Genomic DNA, 16,866 nt, shown 5'->3' with positions numbered 1-16,866 from the left:
TTTTTTGAGACAGGGTCTCACTCTGTTGCCCAAACTGGAGTGCAGTGGTGTGATCTCAGCTCACTGCAACCTCCATCTCCCGAGTTCAAGCAGTTCTCCTGCCTCAGCCTCCCAAGCAGCTGGGATTACAGGCACTCACCACCACGCCTGGCTAATTGTTGTATTTTTTAGTAGAGACGGGGTTTCACCATGTTAGTCAGGCTGGTCTCAAACTCCTGACCTCAAGTGATCCACCCGCCTCAGCCTCCCAAAGTGCTGGGATTACAGGTGTGAGCCACTGCGCCTGACTGATCCTGCCCTCTTAAAAAATGCAGCACAGAAGTCCAAGCCACTTAGATCAGAGAACCACATACAACACTTAGGAAATAAGCTTCCATCCAGCTGAATAATCCAGGGAGAGCCCTGCCCAGTTCAGAGGATTCAGGACATAGTCCGGACATGTTCGGTGTTGGCAGGGGACAGGCCACACCCACTCAGAGTACACTAGAAATCATTCGCACCTTGTCAGAAGGGTCCAGGATCAGGCCCTACTCGGAATTCCTACGAGCTGGTCCCACTCTCCTGGAACGTTTACCCACAGGTGCCGCCCACCTTACCTATTTAGAGACCCAGCTGGGCCCACCTGGCAGGCTCAGTGCACAAGCTCACCTGTGCTGGAGGCTGGAGGAACGCCTGGCTGGGTAAGAAGGCCACAACTCACGACAAGGCCCGAGGGTCAGGCCTCCCCCCACGATGAATACGGGACCATCAGCCACACCCGTCTAAGGGATCTCAAAGCGTGGCCAGACCGGCAGGGCTGGGGTTACCTCCGGGGCTATGTAGTCCGGGGTCCCGCAGAAGGTGCGGGTTGTCGTCCCGGGGAAGACGTTCTCCTTACACATGCCGAAGTCAGTGATCTTGATGTGTCCCTCAGCATCCAGCATCACATTGTCCAGCTTCAGGTCCCTGCACGAAGCGGGGCGGGTAGGGTAGGAATTGCAAGAAGGGTTGAGTTCAGCAGTCTGGAGCCGCATCTTCAAATCCCTTCCCTTCCAGGGGCGTGATTTCCTCCGTGGAAAGTCCTGAGGCTGCTCACCTGTAGATGATGCCCTGATTGTGAAGGAAGAAGAGGCCGATGGCGATTTCTGCTGCGTAGAACCTGGAGGATGGGATGGGTGAGGACGTCAGAGGGTCAGAGGCTGGAGCCTGCCCCCTTCCGCCACCCCGTCCCTTCTCTGCTGGCTGAGACTCACGCTGCATGGGGCTCCTTAAACTTGCCCAGCTGTTGAATGTGGTACATCAAGTCTCCCCCCGTGACGTACTCCATCACGAAATACAGGCGGTCCTGCAGAGGAGTGCATGGGCTTAGAGGTGGGACTCATCCACCCTGGGTAGGAGAAGTTCTTTCCTGATCACTCAGGACAGACGTGGAAGGTTCCGGATGCACCCAACCAGAAACCAGAGCACCTAGCCACATCCCTGGAAGGGCCCTAAGGTGCTAACCCTGCTACCTCAGAATCTCCACCTGTCAGACCACCCCCAACTATCAGACCACCTGTTCTGGCCCCGCCTTCTCAGAATGAAGACTGAAGCCCACCTTTCGCTCGAAATCCGGGGACACCAAAATCTCTTTCCACAGCCACTCACACACATATGCAATTCTGGCTTCATACCAAGACTCAGAGTTGCGGCCGGGTGTGGCGGTTCACACCTGTAATCCTAGCACTTTGGGAGGCCGAAGCGGGATCACCTGAGGTCAGGAGTTCGAGACCAGCTTGACCAACATGGTGAAACCCCCCCCCCCGTCTCTACTAAAAATACCAAAAATTAGCCGGGCGCAGTGGCGGATGCCTGTAATCGACAGAATTGCTTAAACCTGGGAGGCGGAGGTTGCAGTGAGCCAAGATCGCGCCATTGCACTCCAGCCTGGGGGACAAGAGCGAAAATACGTCTCAAAAAAAGAAAAAGGAATCAAAGTTGCTCATATATAAATTTTAATCCAGGTAGCTAGCCACGTTCACTCAGAGTCCCTGGAAGTAAAGTCACGCCCTCTCAAAATCCTGCAGGTTCTGACTCTCTGTCCTTACGTCGCAATCCTAGGGAAATGACCTGCTTCTGATGTGTCCTTCAGTCAGAATCCAAAAGTGATGACCCCGTCACTCGGAGCCCAACTCTGGGCAGGCCCACTAGGAAGGTACTTTCCTCCACTGTGCTCCTTTGCTAAAATTCCAGAGCACTGGCTACACCCAATTAAGACCAAGCTCCCCAGGGAAACAGGCATCTGGCCACTCCCCCCAGGAGCCCATCCAGCTGGCCACGCCCCCAAGGAGCTCAGCTGCTTCACCTTCGCAGGATCCATCCACCTGGCCACGCCCCCAAGGAACCCACCGCATGGCCACGCCCCCTAGGAGCTCACCGCCCGGCCACGCCCTTCGAAAAATCTACCTGCCTGGATACGCTCATTCGTATGTCATCTGCCTGGCCACGCCGCACAAGGAGCCAATCTGCCTGGCCACGCCTATTAATGATCGCCTGACAAAGCCCGCCCCTCCAAACCCCCGAAAGATTTCATCCGCCTGACCAATCCCCGCGAGGAGCCCCACTGCTTGGCCACGCCCCCCGAGGAGACACTCCGCCTGGCCACGCCCCCAAATGGGTCCCTCCGTTTGACCGCGCCCACCGAGGACCCCTCCACCTGGCCACGCCCCTGATTAGTCCCACCGCCTGGCCACGCCCCTCGAGGGGCCCATACGCCTGGCCATGGCCCCCGAGGAGCCCGTCTCCCTGGCCACGCCCCCTGAGGAGCCCATCCTCCTGGCCTCGCCCACTCAGAGAGTACAAGGTTCTGTTGCCTCGCCCTAAACTCAGAATCCCGACGCAGATGCCGGATCTGTCCAGAACTGGATGAGGCAGAGCCCTGAGGCCAGCCTCCGCCCCCTCCATCCTTACCGGGGTCTGGAAGGTGGAGTGGAGTTGGGTGAGGAAGTGGGGCCGGCCGCCAGGACCCCGGCCCCCCAGCGCCAGCACGCGTTTCTCCACCAGCGTGCAGTCCACGTCGTCGTCCTGGACGATCACGTCCTTTTTCAGGATTTTGATGGCGTAGAGCTCATCAGAGCCCCTGCGCTCGGCCAGCATCACCTATGCACACAGTTCCAAAAGGGCCAGTCCATGTTGGGAACCCAGTGGTACAGGACCTGCCCCCTCCCTTTCAGGGACGCAGGGAAACGGGATCCCAGGTCCTCCCTCCATCTCTTAAGGGACTGACAGCCCTGACTTGCTGCCCGCCCCCTCAGGGACAGTGTCTGCATCTGTAAACCTCTCCTCTCCTGGAACCTGAACGGCCCAACCTAACCATATTTGAAGATGCAGGAGCCCAGTGTCTTCCCACCCCTACTTCCTAAGAACTAGAAATCTGACCTCCCCGCAGACATCCTCCCTTTCCCCCGGAACCCCAGGAATCCAACCTTCCCAAAACTGCCTTTTCCTAGAACCATGAGGAAGCTGAAGTCGGAGATGTGCAGACGTCCTGGGCTTGCCCCGAAGAAGCAGCGCTTGGGGTCGGTGGGACTAGGGGAAGGGGAGGGGATGGGAGAGGAAGAGGGGCCCATCCGCACCCGCTGTGGAAAGGAGAAAGAAAGTGCCAGAGGCAGTCAGACCTTATACAGCGGTAAGGAGATGCCCCCAAGAGAGACAGCACCCAAGAAAGAAAAGGATGAGACTAGCTAGAGAGAGGAAAATGGCCACTCTCCTACTCCATCCTTAGCTTAATTTTCTCTGACTCCCATAGCCTGGAGGGTTTATTTATTATTTAACAAACACTTAGCTCTCTCTCTCTTTTTTTTTTTTTTTAGTAGATGGCTTATATGCTATCTCCAGAAAACCCTGCTATCATTTCCATTTTACAGAAGAGGAAATTAGCCCAGAGACGTTAAGTAACTTGCCCCAAGTCACACAGCGGGTAAAGAGCAGAGCTAGAAACGAAACCCAAGCAGTTCAGCTTTAGAGTCTGGTTGCTCTTAGCCTCTAAGCCGGAATCCCCTAGAGGGTTTGGTAGATTGCTTGGTCCCAATGCCAGATTTTCTAACTCTATAAATCTGGGGTGGGACCTGAGAATTGGTATGTGTAAAAAGCTTCTGGGTGACATGGGTGCTGCCAGTCCAGGGAGCACTCCTGGCTTTCAGCTAAGGTCCCTACTCTACCTTTTCCTGCCTTGGCCCCCCAGGGAGGGGGCCCACGACTAAGCTGCTGTCACAGCTTCCACACTTGTCCCTCCACATGGACGGCTGCCCTTTCTAATGCATTCTCTACTCAGCAGGCACAGGAGCCAATTTAAAAATAAATAAACCAGGTCATGTCTCCCTTATGCTTGTAAACCCTTTAACTGCTCTCTCTGTGTTAAGATTTTGTTCCATGTGGCTTGCAGAGCCAGGCTGTGACTGACCCTGCAGGTTGTTCTTCTCTCTCCTGGGGGCTCCATGATCTAGCCACCCTGGCCTGACACACACTGTCCTCCCTCCCTCCTCGCGGCCTCTGGATATGCTGTCAGGTCTTCCTGTAAAGCTTTCCCCTCCCCTTCCCTCCTAGTTGCCTCCCAAACACCCTTTAGACCTTGACTCAAGCATCACTTCATAGAGGCCACGCCTGACTTTTTAAACTGGGTCAGATGCCTCTCTTACCACCCCTTGGTCACCATGGACAGCACCTTCCTGGCACTTTCATTCTTAGTAATTGACATCTATCTGTGTGACTATCTGCTTTCTGCCTGTGAGCTCCCTAAGGCAGAGGTCTGCTTTGTTCGCTAAGACACAGTAACTCTGCCTACATCATTGAGGCTACATAAATACTTGTTGAGGGCCAGGTGTGGTGGCTCACACCTATAATCCCAGCACTTTGGGAGGCTGAGGTGGGCAGATCACCTGAGGTCAGGAGTTCAAGACCAGCCTGGCCAACATGGCAAAGCCCCATCTCTACTAGAAATATAAAAATTAGTAGGACATGGTGACACATGCCTGTAGACCCAGCTACTTGGGAGGCCGAGGCAGGAGAATCGCTTGAACCCAGGAGGCGGAGGTTGCAGTGAGCCGAGATCGCGCTCCTGCATTCCAGACTGGGCAACACAGTGAGACTCTGTCTCAAATAAATAATACATCATCATCATCATAATAATAATGGCTGTTTCTGTTTGCTGTGTTGTTAGCCCCGTACCTAGCTCAAGGTTTGGCACAGAGTTGGTGTTCACTGGTAATATTAAGCGGTGCCTGCTGAACTGTGGGAGAGCACTGTGAACCACAACAGGCACACACTCCCTGCCTCTAGGCCTTTGCCCACCGTCTGCCCTGCTGGGTTTCTTGGGTTTGCACGGGAGGATCATCCCCGCTGATCTCAAAAGACTCTACCTCTTTGGCTCAGAATTTCCTCCCGCTGGTACCCTTGTCTCCTGCAGAGCCTGTTCTCAGACTTAACTTTGCAAAAGGATCACCTGAGGAATTAATTTAGTATGCAGACATTTGAGGCATCAGAGAGACCCTCACTCAGTAGGTCTGCAGAAAGGCCAGGGAATATGCTTTTAAAAGCAAGCACTCTAGGAATTCTGATGCAGATGAACCCCCACGCAGAACATTAAAAACTCTGGTGAAAGTTTCTGTAAGAGTCCAGGGAAGACTATAGCATGTTGTTGCTGTTGTTGCTGTTGTTGAATCTTGAAGATTCTTGTCTTTCTTTTTTCTTGTTTTTTTTGGGGGGGGGATAGTGTCTCCCTCTGTCACCCAGGCTGGACTGCAGTGGAGCGATCTTGGCTCACTGCAACCCCCACTTCCCGGAATCCAGCAATTCTCCTGCCTCAGCCTCCCGAGTAGCTAGAATTACAGGCACCTACCACCACACCGGGCTAATTTTTGTATTTTTAGTAGAGATGGGGTTTTGCCATGTTGGCCAGGCTGGTCTCAAACTCCTGACCTCAGGTGATCTGCCCGCCTTGGCCTCCCAAAGTTCTGGGATCACAGACATGAGCCATGGCGCCCGGCCTATCATATGCTTATATATTTTGTTTGATATCTTCCTCCTGGTGTAAATCCCATGAGGAAAGGAACTTTTTTTTTGTTTGTTCTTTCCCTGCTCTCTCTATATTCCCAGTGAGTAGAGCCACGCCTTACACACAGAGATGCTCTGTAAAGTATTTTTTGAAAGGGTAAATGAGGGAGAGAGCATTACTTCCTTCTGCCTGAAAAAAATCTGGTCTCTCCCTTGGGAAATCCCGGCCTTCCACCAGGTCTCACCTCTCTGGGAAGCTTTCTCTGACTCAGGCTGTGCCAGGGACACCCCAGTGCCTGAGGCTATCTCCATGACAGCAGCATTGCTCCTCGTTGTGAATGTCTGGGTTTGTAACTTTGTCCTCCACTAGAAGAGGAGCTCCCCCAGGGAATGGCCTGATTCTATTCCCAGAACAGGGTCTGGCTATGACACCCTAGAAAATGGGTATTCATCTGGGCGTGGTTGCTCACGCCTCTAATCTCAGCACTTTGGGAGGCCAAGGTGGGCGGATCACTTGAGGTCAGGAGTTCGAGACCAGCCTGGTCAACCTGTTGAAACCCCATCTCTACTAAAAATACAAAAATTAGCCAGGTGTGGTGGTGCGCTCCTGAAATCCCAGCTACTTGGGAGGCTGAGGCAGGAGAATCACTTGAATCTGGGAGGCGGAGGTTGCAGGGAGCCGAGACTGCACTACTGCACTTCAGCCTGGGTGACCAAGCGAGACTCTGTCTCAAAAAAAAAAAAAAGACATTCGATGAGTGAATGAATGAATGGAGAGATTAAGGTCACCATGCTTGATAGATTTTTTAAAACTCAAGAATCAGCCGGGCGTGGCTCATGCTTGTAATCCCAGCACTTTGGGAGGCCAAGGCAGGCGGATCACCTGAGGTCAGGAGTTTGAGGTCAGCCTGGCCAACATGGCGAAATCCCGTCTCTACTAAAAATACAAAAAACTTAGCCGGGTGTGGTGGCGGTCACCTGTAATCCCAGCTACTCAGGAGGCTGAGGCAAGGGAGTTGCTTGAACCTGGGAGTTGGAGGTTGCAGTGAGCCAAGATTGCACCATTGCACTCCAGCGTGGGCGATAGAGCGGGACTCTGACTCCAAAAAAAAAAAAGCACCTCAAGAATATCAATTCAGGTGTCACCTCCTCAGGGAAGTCCTCCCTGACCACCCTCCCCGAGGCTGCGTTAATGCCTCCTCTAGGCCTCTTCAGTGCCCTGGGCTACCTCTAATTTAGCACATCTTCCTGTATTTTAAGTATCTGTGACTGTGTCCCTACCTTGGGGAGTTGCCTGAGGGTCAGATTCACCTCTGGATCCTGGATTATTCAGCAAGCACAAGACAGACCTAGCGCAAATGTATGCTCAACTCGTGTGTGTGGAATTGAAGACAGAAGTCAGAGGAGGGATAAGAAATCAGAGACGCAGGCTGAAACTGCCTCCATTCAACGCCTTGGTTGTTCTACTCACCTCATACAATTCCAGGGGGTAGTTACAAGCCTGGGAGAAAAGAAAGAGAGAGTCAGGGTCCCAGGAGAGGCAAGGGATCACCCTAGAGCGGGGGCTGGTGGCCCCTAGTACCCTCAAGCCATGGCAATGGATAGGAACTATAATTCCCAACAGACCCTGGGGCTCGAGTCCCCTAGAAGAGCAGAGGAGGGAGTCCTAGGGTCTTCTGGGAACTGTAGTCCCAGGACCAGCAGGCACTCAAGGGTGGAAGGAAAGGCCAGCTCTGAACAATGGGAGGCTGGGCTGGGCTCCCCTGAGGAAGCCGGGGTCTGGGTACCTCAAACTTCTGGAGGAGGCTGCAGTTGTCAGCATCGGCCACCGGCACATTGTAATACTCGCCCTCCTCCTGGTTCAGTAACTTGTACCTGACATACAGACGGAGACCAGAGGCGGGCAGCGGGGACGGGGCACCCATGGGAGAGGCAAAGACATTGGAAGGGAGGAAAGAGACACAGAGAGACGGACACAGAGATGGAAGAGAGAAAGAGTGAGATAAAAAGAGAGGGAGAGGGAGAAAGGGAGGGGAGAAGGAGAGAAGAAGAGATACAGAGAGAGAGAGAGAGAGACAGAGGGTGTGTGTGTGTGTGTGTGTGTGCTGGGAGGTGGAGGGAAGGACAGTGGCCTGGAGGAGAGAGACCACACACAGATGGAGATGGTAATATTGCGCTCCATCCCCAGGCCCCAGCCCTGCTCCTCACCAGCCATCCACTGGCGCCTTGAGCAGCTCCGAGACGCCAAAGGACATGGCACCCATGAAGTCATTGCGGGAGGTCCGGTCCCAGTCCCACACCTCCACGCTGAGCCGGCGCTCCACATCCCCAGGCTTCAGGTTGCTGCAGGAAGGTGGGGTGAATGGGGTGCGGGGCCAAGCTCATGGCTCCCTTCGGTTCCCTATCCTTGGTGCTGGAGGTGGGGGCAAACCCAGCCAGCTGGGGTTCCTCTCCTGCTTTGTCTGTCTCCGACCTCTGACCTTCCCAGTGGGGCTCTCTCTCCAGCTAGGGCTTTGGGGCCCGAAGTAAACCTAGAGAGCTCTTCCTCTCCCTTCCTCCTGCATTCTCCGCCCCTTCCCATCCCTGTCTCTTGTCTCTTGAGATCTCTCTCTCTGAGTCTCTGCACCTTTCTCTCCTCTCTGGGTCTCTGTCACTCTGTCTTTCTGTCAACTGACCTCTGTCTCCCTGCCATCCCTCGTCTTCTCCCCTCCCTCTCCCTCTGTGTCTCTCTTTGGGTTTCTGCCTCTTCTGAGGCTCTCTCTTCTCTCTCTCATCTCTGTCTAACTCTAAAGTTGGGGGGCTTCAATGGAGACTAATTATACAGTGGTTTGGCTGTCTCTGTTTCTGTATCTCCATTCCACTCCCTCAATCGCTCTATTCCTTTTTCCCACCATCTTCTTCTGCCCTTTTCTGGGTTCCCTCTATCCTAACCCCTCCCCATCAGCTGCTCTCTGGGGGCCACTAGGACCCTCAGATCATTCTCTGTCAGCTATCATTGCCTTCCCTGCACCCCAGACTCACAACACAAAGGTCTCATTCCACACTGGATTTAGCGTGGCTTTCACCGTTCGGGTTTTCTGTTTCGTCAGGTTCCGAGGGTCTGGGATGAGCTTCAGTTTCACATAGGGATCAGAGAGACCATTGGGGTCCATAGGAATAAGGTTACGGGCCTCGCCAACTAAACGGGAAGTGAGGAAGAGTGTGATGGGTTAGAGATCCAGGAAGGGGCTCCCAGCCCTCCTCCAGTCAGCAATCAAGAGTTTCAAGCTCTCAGTCTCATTTCTCATGACTTCTTACCTCTCCAGTACCCAGAAGAGATGGCATAGAGCCCTTTCCCCAAACAGTGACCCCAAAATCAGACCAGAGCCCTTCTCTCCATTAGGAACCAGAGTTTGGACCCTGGCCATGTCACCAATACTGAACCTCAGCCTACCTCAGAACCAGGTACTCACCCTTCTCAAGATGCTTATACCCAGAAAGCCATTGCTGGGTGCAGTGTCTCACACCTGTAATCCCAGCACTTTGGGAGGCCGAGGCAGACAGATCACCTGAGGTCAGGAGTTCGAGACCAGCCTGGCCAGCATGGTGAAACCCCTGGGTGCAGTGACACACGCCAGTAGTCCCAGCTACTTAGGAGGCTGAGGCAGGAGAATTGCTTGAATCTGAGAGGCGGAGGCTGCAGTGAGATGAGAGCGCCCTACTGCACTCCAGCCTGGGCAACAGAGTGAGATCCCGTCTCAAACAACAACAACAACAACAAAAATAGCCGGATGTGGTGGTGGGCACCTGTAATCCCAGTTACTCGGGAGGCTGAGGCAGGAGAATCCCTTGAACCTGGGAGGCAGAGGTTGCAGTGAGCCAAGATTGCACCACTGCACTCCAGCCTGGACGACAGAGCAAGATTCCGTCTTAATAAACATAAAACAAAAACAAGAAAGAAAGCCATTGGCCAGATGCGGTGGCTCACACCTGTAATCCTAGCACTTTGGGAGGCCGAGGCAGACAGATCACCTGAGGTCAGGAGTTCGAGACCAGCCTGGCTAACATGGTGAAACCCCGTTTCTACTAAAAATACAAAAACTTAGCAGGGCATGGTGGCGGGCGCCTGCAATCCCAGCTACTCGGGAGGCTGAGGCAGGAGAATCGCTTGAACCCGGGAGGCGTAGGTTGCAGTGAGCTGAGATCGCTGCTCCAGCTTGGGCACCAAGAGCGAAACTCTGCCCCCCTCAAAAAAAAACAAAGTCAAAGTCGTTAACAGGCGCTGAAAATTGCAAGAGGCCAGGCTGGTGGGGGAGCTTTGAGCCAAAAGGGGCATGGCGAGGTGTGCAGGGCCTTTGGGGTAGGGTCGGAAGTGTGGGCGTGACCATTGAGAGAGGCGTGGCCCCATCTTTGGGGTGGGGCTGGGCCAGCACAAGTGCCTTGGGTGGGCCTCGCCTCACACTTGGGCAAGGGGCGGGGCAAGGTGAGGGGGCGGGACCTCACCCGTTATGTGGATCTCATCTGCAGTGGGAGCCCGGATCTCTAGCTGCAGGCGCCCGCGGCGCTCGGTGTGGTCCACACCGCACAGGGAGGGCACGCTACGCACACAACGCCGGTGCACGTTCATCTCGCAGCCTGCGGGAGAAAGCTGCGGGTAGCACCTCAGGCCCCGCCCCCAAGCCAAGCCTCCACCCCCCACCCCATCCCGGGCATTTCCCAGAACCCAGACCGGGCGCTTTGGAAGGGCCCTGGCAACGCCCAGTTCACTCACAGGAGCATTTCATGCCCTGGTGCACAAGCCCGTACAGGAGGGAGCCACAGTGGTCGCAGAAGGTAGGGCTGCTGTAGCTATGCAGGCGGAACTTGTGCTTGTTCCGGGGGTCCTGGGAGCAGAGAAGACTGGCTTAGGGGGCGTTGGGAGGGTCCTAAAACCCCAGGGGAGGGGCCCTTTTATTCCTCCTGCCTTACTCTCTAGGTCATCCTGAGGCTCCATCTCTTTCTCTCCATGTACCAATAATCATTGAACACCTGCTGTGCGCCAGGGACCGTTCTTGGTGTGGGGACCCAGCATTAAACAAATGAAAAAAAAACCTCTTTGTCACATGGAGTTTACTTCCTAGTGGAGGGAGACGGAATGTAAACATGGTAAATAAATAAAACATATAGTTTGATGGTTGGCAATGGGTGCTCTGGAGAAAAATGAGGCAGGGATGGGGACCACCAGAAGTTGGGGGATTGAAATTTTAAATACGGTGGTCCTGGCCGGGCGTGGTGGCTCATGCCTGTAATCCCAGCACTTTGGGAGGCCTAGGTGGGCGGATTGCCTTGAGCTCAGGAGTTCGGGACCAGGCTGGGCAACATGGCAAAACACTGTCTTTACTAAAAATACAAAAATTAGCCGGACATGGTGGTGCACGCCTGTAATCCCAGCTACTCAGGAGGCTGAGGCATGAGAATCACTTGAATCTAGGAGGCCGAGGTTGCAGTGAGCCAAGACTGTGCCACTGCACTCCAGCCTGGGTGACAGAGCAAGATTCTGGCTCAAAAAAACAAAACAAAACAAACAGTGTGTGGTGGGGAGGCCTCGCTGACAAAATGGTATCTGGGCAGAACATGAAGGAAGCAGGAGCTTCCAACATCCCATAGTTCCCATCCCCCCAATTCCCACAAGTTATTATTTGAGGACTTGTGGGCCACCCTGAACCCCAGCTCATTCACTGGCAGCTTCTGCCAGTGTCCACATGGTATGCTTTCTCTGAGCTCCAGGTGGAATGGAGAATATGACTCCTCAGTTATAACAGGAACCCAGCAGGCCTAAATAAAATAATTGGTGTACAAAACACAGTTGTGCCTACCATGTTAGATGCTCCCAATACTATTACTCTTCCTGTGGTTATTATTAGGGATTTTATTGCAGTTCCTACATAGCCCTGAATTTAAGTAAGAGCTAGGCCACTTCTCAGTTGTGTGATTTGGGGCAAGTTTGTTCCTAATTTTGAGCCTCAGCATCCTCCTCTGTCAAGTGGAAATAAATAATCTATATTTTGAAGCAATGCTAAATTTTCAGAGTTCCTTAAGCACAAATGCAGGACATCAGTGAAGCTGCTTCTTCTCCCCTGCCACCCTCTACCCCGGGACAATATCTGCTTGTTAAATAACTTGATTCTAAGAATCCATTAAAAGGATTATCACAGGGTAAAAATTTAGGCCATTCTTGGATTTTCATTTATGTTAGCGGGGTTTCTAGTTTGAATATATATTTGGGTAGAGGAGGGTGTTGGCAGTTTCCAGGATGCCTTTCAATGTGCTGAGCTTTTAAATATCTTCCACTGACCCTAACTCAAAGGGTTCCTGCGGCACTAAATAAGATGCTGTGTATGAAGGCTCTCAGCAGGGTGCCTGACACACAAGCCATCCACAGACAGAGGCTGCTGTTCTTATTCTCAAAAGTGAACGTCGCTGTTAAAAAGGAGACAGCACGGAGGCCCTGGTTACATACATCAGAGTTCAAATCTTGCTTCTACCCCCTACCCAGCTAGGTGGCCTCACCACGCCTGCCCCTTTTCAAAGCCTCAGGTTTACCGTCTGAAAAGTGGGGCCATGTGCCCTCCCTGAGGACTAAATGAAATCATACTTGCCAAACCCTTAGCACATCTTAAGCTCTTAATCCATGTTCTTTTTTTTTTTGAGATGGAGTCTCACTCTGTCGCCCAGACTGGAGTGCAGTGGTGCGATCGCCGCTCACTGCAACCTCTGCCTCCCAGGTCCAAGCTATACTCCTGCCTCAGCCTCCCAAGTAGCTGGGACTACAGGCTTATGCCACCAAGCCCGGCTAATTTTTTGTATTTTTGATAGAGATGGGGTTTCACCATGTTAGCCAGGATGGTCTCAATCTCCTGACCTTGTGATCCACCTGCCTCAGCCTCCCAAAGAGTTGGGATTACAGGCGTGAGCCACTGTGCCCGGCCGAGGCATGTTACCTTGTTTTGTTTTTTTTTTTTTGGTTTTTTTGAGACAGAGTTTTGCTCTTGCTGCCCAGGCTGGAGTGCAATGGCGCAATCTCAGCTCACCACAACCTCCGCCTCCTGGGTTCAAGTGATTCTCCTGCGTCAGCCTCCTGAGTAGCTGGGATTACAGGTGAGCACCACCACGCCCGGCTAATTTTGTATTTTTAGTAGAGACGGGGTTTCTCCATGTTGGTCAGGCTGAACTCGAGCTCCCAACCTCAGGTAATCCGCTCACCTTGACCTCCCAAAGTGCTGGGATTACAGGCATGAGCCACTGCGCCTGGCCTGCATGTTACTTTTAAGAAGATCAACTGCTGGCAATGAATCACTTGAACCCCGGAGGTGAAGGCTGCAGTGAGCAGTGATCGCACATTGCACTCCAGCCTGGGCAACAGAGTGAGACCCTGTCTCAATAGTAAAAAAAAAAAAAAAAAAAACAAGTGCTGCAGAGGAAAGATCTCCTCCTCACTATTCACTTGTTTCCTCATTGGTCATAATAATAATTTTAACAATAACAAAAAATAATATTTTGGCTCTTGCTATGTGTCAGAAACCATCCCAAATGTCTGACTCACTAAATCTTCAAAACAATCCATAGTGAGCATAATTATTATCTCCACTTTACAGACAAGGGATTCCAGAAGTGCAGAGAGGTAAATTAATTCAGGAAATGTCACAGAACCAAAAATGGTGGAGCTGGGATTCCAACCAGATAGGGACAGGAAAAATACCTAACTTAACCATACAAGCTGTTGTATGGATCCAGTCCTATACTGTATACAAAATACTTGAGGCCAGGTGCAGTGGCTCACGCCTGTAATCCCATCATTTTGGGAGGGTGAGGCAGGAGGATCGAGTGAGACCAGGAGTTGAAGACCAGCCTGGGCAATATAGTGAGTGAGACTCCATCTTTACAAAAACATTTTTTTAAATTAGCTAGGCATTGTGGCTTGTGCCTGTACTCCCAGCGACTTGGGAAGCTGGAGCAGGAGGAGAACTTGAGCCTGGAGAATTCAAGGCTGCAGTGAGCTATATCCCATCACTGTACGCCAGTCTAGGTAACAGAGCAGGACCCTGTCTCAAAAAACCCCAAAAATCAGCTGGGTGCAGTGGCTCATGCCTGTAATCCCAGCAGTTTGGGAGGCCAAGGTGGGTGGATCACCTGAGGTCAGGAGTTGAAGACCAGCTTGACCAACATGGTGAAACCCTGTCTCTACTGAAAATATAAAAATCAGCCGGGCATGGTGGCACGTGCCTGTTCTAGTCCTAGCTCCTCGGGAAACTGAGGCATGAGAATCGCTTGAACCTGGGAGGTGGAGGTTTCACTGAGCTGAGATCGTACCAGTGCACTCCAGCCTGGGCGACAGAGTGAGACTCCATCTAAAAAATACCCCAAAAGCAAACAAAAAACAAAAACAAAAAAATCTTTTTTCTTGTTTCTTTTTTTTTTTTTCCGAGACAAAGTCTTGCTCTGTCGCCCAGGCTGGAGTGCAGTGGCGTGATCTTGGCTCACTGCAACCTCCGCCACTCAGGTTCAAGCAATTCTGCCTCAGCCTCCGAGTAGCTGGGATTACAGGCGAAAAACCAAAAAAATCCTGATGAGTGTACCCAGCGAGGACTGGATACATCAGACTTAGTCTGGTGTTGGTGGCGGAGGTGAGTGAATGAGGCGGGTCATCAATCACATACACGTGCTGGTAGACAGTGGTGTTCAATATATGTTCTATGAAGTCACATCTTCTATGTAGACTTCTGTTATTTTCGGCTGATAAGCTGGTAGAACGTCTCATGGGCTTCTGTGGATCTCTCTCTCTCTCTGCCTCTCCATCTGTACATCATAAAGCTGTCTCCAATCTTGTGTCAAACCCTGGGCGAAACTCTGAACCCACCTGACTTCAAAACAAGCCAGGAAATGTCCAGATGTGTGCTGTCCCACTCGGTGGCCACTAACTACATGTGGCTATTTAAATTTAAGTCAATGTGGCCAGGCGCGGTGGCTCACGCCTATAATCCCAGCCCTTTGGGAGGCTGAGGTGGGTGGATCATGAGGTCAGGAATTCGAGACCAGCCTGGCCAACATGGTGAAACCCCATCTCTACTAAAAAAATAAAAAAATTAGCCGGGCGTGGCGGCGCGTGCCTGTAGTCCCAGCTACTCAGGAGGCTGAGGCAGGAGAATCGCTTGAACCCAGGAAACGGAGGTGGCATTGAGTCGAGACTGCGCCACTGCACTCCAGCTTGGGCAACGGAGCAAGACTCCATCTCAAAAAATAAAAATTAAAAAAAAAAATAAATGGAAGTCAATTCAAATGGCATGAAATGGAATTTCTATTCCTCAGCCACAGTCGCCGTTTCAAGCGCTCACTGGCTACATGGAGCTGGTGCCTGTCTATTGGACAGTGCATGTACAGAATGCTTCCGTCACTGTAGACAGTTCTGTTGGTCAATGCTAGATCATCAGCCCCATTTTATAGGGGAGGAAACTGAGGCTCAGAGATAAAGCAGAAAAGGGAACGGGGATGGGCACTCAGGGTTGACTGGTCTTGTGAGCCTCTGATGGAGAGAGAGGGGTTGGGGAGAGGCTGTGTGTCTCTGTGTGCTGCATATCTGTGAAGACAGGGGCATCTGTACATGCACGCATATGTGTGCAAGTGTACTGTGGGACTTCCCTGGGTCTCTTCTCAGCATCTCCTAAGCTGTTGTCTGTATCCACCATTTTCTATTTTAGTCTCTCTCTCCAGGTGTCTTTGTCTCCGTCTCCTGGATTTTCTCTGTCCATCTTTTGGTGCCTCCAAATTCCCCTCTTTCTCCCTGGTTCTTTCTCTGCTCCGTCCCTCTCTCTGCCTCATCTTCAGTCTCTCCTGGGTCTCTGTCTTTTTCTGTGACTCTGTTCCTCTTCCTGAGATTGCCTCTGTCTTATGTTGGGATCTCCGCACCTGCATTGGTATTTTTCTCTGTGTGCTCCTCAGCTCTCAATTTTTAAATCCCTTCATCCCTGGATCACACAGCCCACCCCCAGCAGTGCCCATCTTCAGTCTCCTCACCCCGGCCTCCTCTCTGTCCCCCACCTGTGTCCCCAGCCTGTCAGTCCCCCTCGCATTCCCCCTTTCCAGGCCAAGGGCAAGGAATCTGGGCCAGATAGCTCCCCCTATCTCTCCAGCCCCCCTCCCCTCCCAGCCATAAAAATAGCAGGAGAAATTGGGACGGACGCCGAGGGGGTGAGGGCGGGGGCGCGGCCCGAGGAGGAGAACCAGGTGTCCGGGCACTCACGTCCGTCTGGGGGCCCTTCCCAGCGCCTGGACACTCGAAGGTCACAAATTCGTGGCATCGTCGATGAACCACAAAGCTGCAGACTAAAGGTGAAAATCATAGAGACACAGATGGAGGCATGGATTGATCCAGAGGGAGACCCCAGCGGACAGAAAATTGGAAAGAGAGAGCAGAACTCAGAAACAGAGAAAACCAGAAAGAGAGGGATCTCAACATAGAGAGTCCAACAGAGAGAAAATCGGAGGCCAGAGAGAGAAGCAGGAGACAGAAAACCAAGAGATAGGTTCAGAGGCAGAAACAGAGACGCAGAGACTCACAGAGAGATACAGAGCACAGAGCCCAGGGAAGGGAGATGGAAAAAGACAGAAAGAACATAAGATCCCATTTGACAAATAGACACAGGCCCACGGACCGAGATCAGAAAGCCAGGAGAGAGGCAGACAGATTCAAAGAGCAAAAACCGAAATATCTTCAGACGCAGCCCAGGAAGCAGCAACTTGGGCAGAAGTGAGTCTGGGGGCGCTGTGCCGGCCCGCCCCCCACCCTGACTCACTCTGTTCTCAGCAGTAGCAGCTGGTGCTCAAGGACTCGCCCCCCTCTCC

The 16,866-nt window shown here is 52.5% G+C and overlaps 1 protein-coding gene across 3 annotated transcripts in view; it reads right to left on the bottom strand.

Moving 5' to 3' along the window:
* PRKCG (protein kinase C, gamma) overlaps positions 1-16,866 on the bottom strand; it is a 25,178-nt gene that overhangs the window by 6,837 nt on the left and 1,475 nt on the right. For 2 of the 3 annotated variants that reach the window (XM_011959386.1, XM_011959385.1), the window contains exons 3-14: positions 16,265-16,347; positions 10,760-10,871; positions 10,492-10,623; positions 9,031-9,187; positions 8,218-8,352; positions 7,797-7,884; positions 7,481-7,510; positions 3,444-3,596; positions 2,929-3,117; positions 1,233-1,324; positions 1,076-1,138; positions 807-945 (exon numbers count right to left, since the gene is read on the bottom strand). In XM_011959386.1, coding sequence (XP_011814776.1) covers positions 807-945; positions 1,076-1,138; positions 1,233-1,324; positions 2,929-3,117; positions 3,444-3,596; positions 7,481-7,510; positions 7,797-7,884; positions 8,218-8,352; positions 9,031-9,187; positions 10,492-10,623; positions 10,760-10,871; positions 16,265-16,347 — 1,373 coding nt within the window. Of the gene's footprint in view, positions 1-806; positions 946-1,075; positions 1,139-1,232; positions 1,325-2,928; positions 3,118-3,443; positions 3,597-7,480; positions 7,511-7,796; positions 7,885-8,217; positions 8,353-9,030; positions 9,188-10,491; positions 10,624-10,759; positions 10,872-16,264; positions 16,348-16,817; positions 16,844-16,866 lie in introns of those variants that run through there. The other variant, XM_011959387.1, reaches the window with a different exon arrangement.

Source organism: Colobus angolensis, unplaced genomic scaffold, assembly GCF_000951035.1.
Source record: "Colobus angolensis palliatus isolate OR3802 unplaced genomic scaffold, Cang.pa_1.0 Scaffold490, whole genome shotgun sequence".
Lineage (NCBI taxonomy): Eukaryota > Metazoa > Chordata > Mammalia > Primates > Cercopithecidae > Colobus > Colobus angolensis.
The sequence above is the reverse complement of the archived record's forward strand: the minus strand, read 5'-3'. Positions and strand labels throughout refer to the sequence as shown.